This window comes from Armigeres subalbatus, chromosome 2 (genome assembly GCF_024139115.2).
Source record: "Armigeres subalbatus isolate Guangzhou_Male chromosome 2, GZ_Asu_2, whole genome shotgun sequence".
In the NCBI taxonomy this organism is placed as follows: domain Eukaryota; kingdom Metazoa; phylum Arthropoda; class Insecta; order Diptera; family Culicidae; genus Armigeres; species Armigeres subalbatus.
Genome location: NC_085140.1, coordinates 234,965,693 through 234,969,873, shown reverse-complemented (window position 1 = coordinate 234,969,873; position 4,181 = coordinate 234,965,693). Strand labels below are relative to the sequence as shown.

Below are 4,181 nucleotides of genomic sequence, written 5' to 3'. Positions count from 1 at the left end.
ATTTTAATTACATTTTGTCTAGAATTTATTATAAGCCTTTTAAAATGATCTCCCTATGCTGTGCTGTAGGATCTGTCAAAGTTAACACCGTCGTGTGTCTTCTTCTTATTTTTACATGGATTCGTCTATAGCCACAACTGGTACATCTAGCCTATACATATAAAACAAAGTTGGCATTTGTACGACCATGCATCACACAAGAATAGGTAGACAGCCCATTTTTGGTAATTTATATTCGTTTTCTTCTTCTCTTTACTAATTTATATTCGTTTTAACGAGGAAAAACGTTATGATGAAATTGGAATGCTTTTAAAATCAAAACTCAATCTTTACGATGAAATGATTTTTCGTACAATTTACATAGAATTTTAAAATTTTGATCATCCATATATATATTAAATAAAGTTATAAAAAAACGAGAGATCATTCTGAAGAACCGATTTGTTTTCTAGATAAATTGTGTACGGAAAAAATTGTAACAGAAAATTTACCATTTTTTGGCGAGACAAAGTTCGCCGGGTCAGCTAGTAATACAGAAAGCCGATAAATGTTTTTATGTTGGGGCGCAACAACGCCAGTGTTCGGAATATTAGACATGTTCGGGATTTGAGTTGAAACGGCAATTGACAATTCTTATTTGAAAAATAAGTATTTTTCATTTTCAAACATTTTGTTATATCAATTGATTTTGATTAATTAATTTTTAATAGTTGGATGCTAAATTAATAATTTTTTTTTAAATGAAATTTAATATTCATATTGCTTTCTCGTTGCATTTTTTGCCAACACTTTTCAGTACATTTTTAAATTTTCCATGGAATAATTTCATGACTTTTTTTTCGTTTTCTTTTTATTTTTTGCCTCCATAATTTCCAAAAGCTCTCAATCATAAAATGAATTGAATATTTGTATCGGCCTTAAGATAAAGAAAAGCTTATGACAAACAAACAGGCCTATTTCTTTGTACTCAAATCTATAAATTAATAACATCAGAATGATCTAGATAAAACTTTTGTTTTGTAGATAGCTACATATAAGCCATGGTGTGTACCTTACCTTACCTAAAGCTGTGATATGCGTGGTCGCAATTAAATGAATGAACATATCAAATACTATGAAACATCCTAATTGTGTGGTTCAAATAATTGTTGTCCTTTGAGAGGATTCACAGATTTGAACTAAGGATTCTTGCATAGATCACAGATATCTAAGATTGTTTGGTCTGAAAACACAGACCTCTTCAGTGATGAATTTATTATAAAAAATATTTAAATAAAGTATAAAGTATAAAAACAAATGGCTTCCATAACATATGTGGCAACACTCACTTTGAAACTAGGAAAATGGTACAGAGTGCAGGATGGATAGTTCATGTGGAAGCTAATTCGCGACTCTTAACATAGGTACATAATAACATAATACAATTGTTGGTATTTTTCAATTTGCATATCCGTACTTGTTGTAGGTTGGATATTCATTTAAATAGTTTGTATTGTACGTATATGCAGTACTCTCGAATTTATTAGTTGATTGTGCATCCTTCGATATCATATCATCAATGGGATTCCTTGCCAGAGCGGTTGGGTCATTCCCGAACAATGAGCGATACTTTTCCGTCTTCACGATGCCAATGATTTGATAAAGGGCTACAACACATGCCCACAAGTAGAATAGTAATACTGAAAAGTTTTTTTAAAACATTTTTTTTTTCATTATCTGTATGTAAATTGTTGTTGATCTCACGTAAAACAAATCCACCGGCAATAGTTATTGCAATCAAGTCTCCTAGATGCAATTGTTGCTTAATCACCATCATACCAATGCAATGCATTAGTGTTAAAATACATAACCTAATGAAATCCAACATTATAAATGGTATGAGTAGGATTTTCTGGACCTATCAAATGATTTCATTATGAAAATTATGGTACACCGAATTTTAAACCTAAAATTGATAATTACTTTCAAAGCACCGACAATCATAAAAATACAACACAACGAATGTCCTGCACAAAACGAAACTGCCGTTAGAAACACGACTTCGGAGTTATTTTCAGTATAACGCAGAACAATCATGAAGATTTCTTCTTGGCCGAAATTATTGATGTGGTCGTTGATATCCGCAGCTTCGTTTCTTAGCCGATCTGCACCTCCGAGGGCAATAAGAATTAAAACAGGTACTAAGACTTGTAACTGGAATGGGCATTAAAATCGATTACTTTTAGATAAAACGAATTTATCGATACTACATACTATGGAAAGTATTCCAACGATTACGCTGCCCAATCGAGTGGACAGGTAGAAGCAACACATTTTCATACACGGCATTTCGATAACGTTTTCTGCCGTTTAGGCCGCAGGGACAACTGCAGTGTTATGTATCCGATTGCTCGGTAGACCATCATGTTTTGCCCCGAAGCCGAAACACGCAACGGTTATTATATGCTACTACATAATTTAGATGTTAAGATAATCAATTAGGTACATTTGAATGGTATTCTTTTGTGCGCTTGGAAATATAAAAATAATGTTATTCGTCGACAATAAATATTCATGCGACATGGAAAACATGGCTATGAACTTATGCCAGGGTCCAGGGCACCTCATTTGTTGCATTGAAGCCAAGCCAGTCGACTTCTTATATTACTTTGCTGAGAAGATCTTTGCAAAGTACATACACTAGGGTAGAGAACCATTTGGGCAGCACCTCCTATTCCCGTCAGCAACGTTCATTACTCGAGCGCATTACAACCGAATTACTTGTTTTTTAGTACATGGTTAGTTTCTGTCGATATCTAGTGATGTACAAACAATCAAGCCATTTGGTTGGAACGCGGTCGAGTTATTAACGTTGCGGACGGGAATAGGGGGTGCTGCCCAAATGATCCCGCTCCCTATCTCTTCAAATATCAAAAATTGTAGTATAACCGACCAGCCAGCTGGAATTCACTATTCTTATGCTAAGATCATTGGCGGAGCTAAGCTGGGGCACGTTGCCTACCAAATCGAATATTTCCCCTGAAATTTAATTATATACTCCTAATTCGTGCTGAAAAAAAATTCCTAGAATTCTGATTAATCCTGCAGAAAAATTTTGGAATTCCTTCGTAAATTCATTTGAGAACTTCCTCGAAAATTCTTTTAGCAACTCCTTCAATAATTCCCTTAGAAAATCTTTCAGGTTTCCTTGCCAATATTTCTTCAGCAAGTCGTTCAATTTTTTTTCCATAATTTCCTCCAGGAATGATTTAGAAAACTACATCAGGAAAACCCTTTGACGTTCGTCTTTAAAGGCCTTTGTAAATTTATCCGGGAGTTCGTTCGGAACTTCTTAGGAGAGCCTCTGGAAATTCTTTTAGGAGAAATTCTTCCAGAATTTATTTTGGAATACCGTTTGAATATTTCCTTAGGAATTTCTTTCTAGTAATTTCTCTAGAAATCCTTTCGGAAAGTGTGGCACGATTTGTTTTTAATACCTTCGAAAATTATTTCAGGAATTTCTTTGATCATTCTTTCGGATTTTTTGGCAACCCTTCCAAAGATTCCTTCGGAGATTTGTTTTGAATTTCATTTAGAGTTTCTCTTGAACATTCTTATGGGAAACTCTTCGGAAAATCATTTCGAAATTCTTTCAGGAATCCTTAGGTAATATCATTTGGAAATTCCTTTCGAAAACCCTTTAGAAAATCCTTTTCAATTTTCGTTAAATCTCCTCCTTTAGATTTCAAATTTCATTCTCCCAATAATTATCCGAAAGAATGCTTTTAACAATATTTACGGAATATTTCCTGGAGGAATTTAACATTGTTTTACTAAAAGAAGCTCTGGAGAAAATTGCAAAGGCCTTTCGGGAGGTTTTCGAAAAAACCCTGGAGGAATATCGAAACGAACTACTGGTAAATTTTGAAAGTGATTCACGGTGGTGTTCTCGAAAGAATTTGTTGGGGAATTTCTGGAGTTATATTACGAAAAAAAACCTGAATGTGTTTGCAAATGTACAGGGGTTGGACTGTGAAAAAATCAACCGATTTCTTTGGTTCTCACAGTGTTCGACTGGAAAATTAAACAAGTTTCGGGAATTTGGTTCAAATCCATGTTCAGACCGCTGGATACCGGAGATAATCCGGATTATTTGAAGGCATGTCAAGAGAGCTATTTTTTAAGCGCTTGTATTTTTCGCT

At 34.2% G+C, this 4,181-nt stretch overlaps 1 protein-coding gene across 1 annotated transcript; it reads right to left on the bottom strand.

The window, feature by feature from the left end:
• Positions 1–1,065: 1,065 nt before the first annotated feature.
• Positions 1,066–2,433, bottom strand: LOC134216031 (uncharacterized). The gene is made up of 4 exons (XM_062695064.1): positions 2,254–2,433; positions 1,963–2,193; positions 1,744–1,897; positions 1,066–1,679 (listed from the first exon to the last, which is right to left on the bottom strand). The coding sequence occupies exons 1-4, from the start codon at positions 2,326–2,328 to the stop codon at positions 1,438–1,440; spliced, it is 702 nt and encodes a 233-aa protein (XP_062551048.1). The 5' UTR covers positions 2,329–2,433; the 3' UTR covers positions 1,066–1,437.
• Positions 2,434–4,181: the final 1,748 nt, after the last annotated feature.

Coding starts and splice junctions, on each gene's coding strand:
- LOC134216031 (XM_062695064.1), bottom strand. CDS start 2,328: ATGCCGTGTATGAAAATGTGTTGCTTCTACCTGTCCACTCGATTGGGC. Junction 2,194..2,253: donor TCGTTGGAATACTTTCCATA/GTATGTAGTATC, acceptor TGCCCATTCCAG/TTACAAGTCTTAGTACCTGT. Junction 1,680..1,743: donor TGCCGGTGGATTTGTTTTAC/GTGAGATCAACA, acceptor AAAACTTTTCAG/TATTACTATTCTACTTGTGG.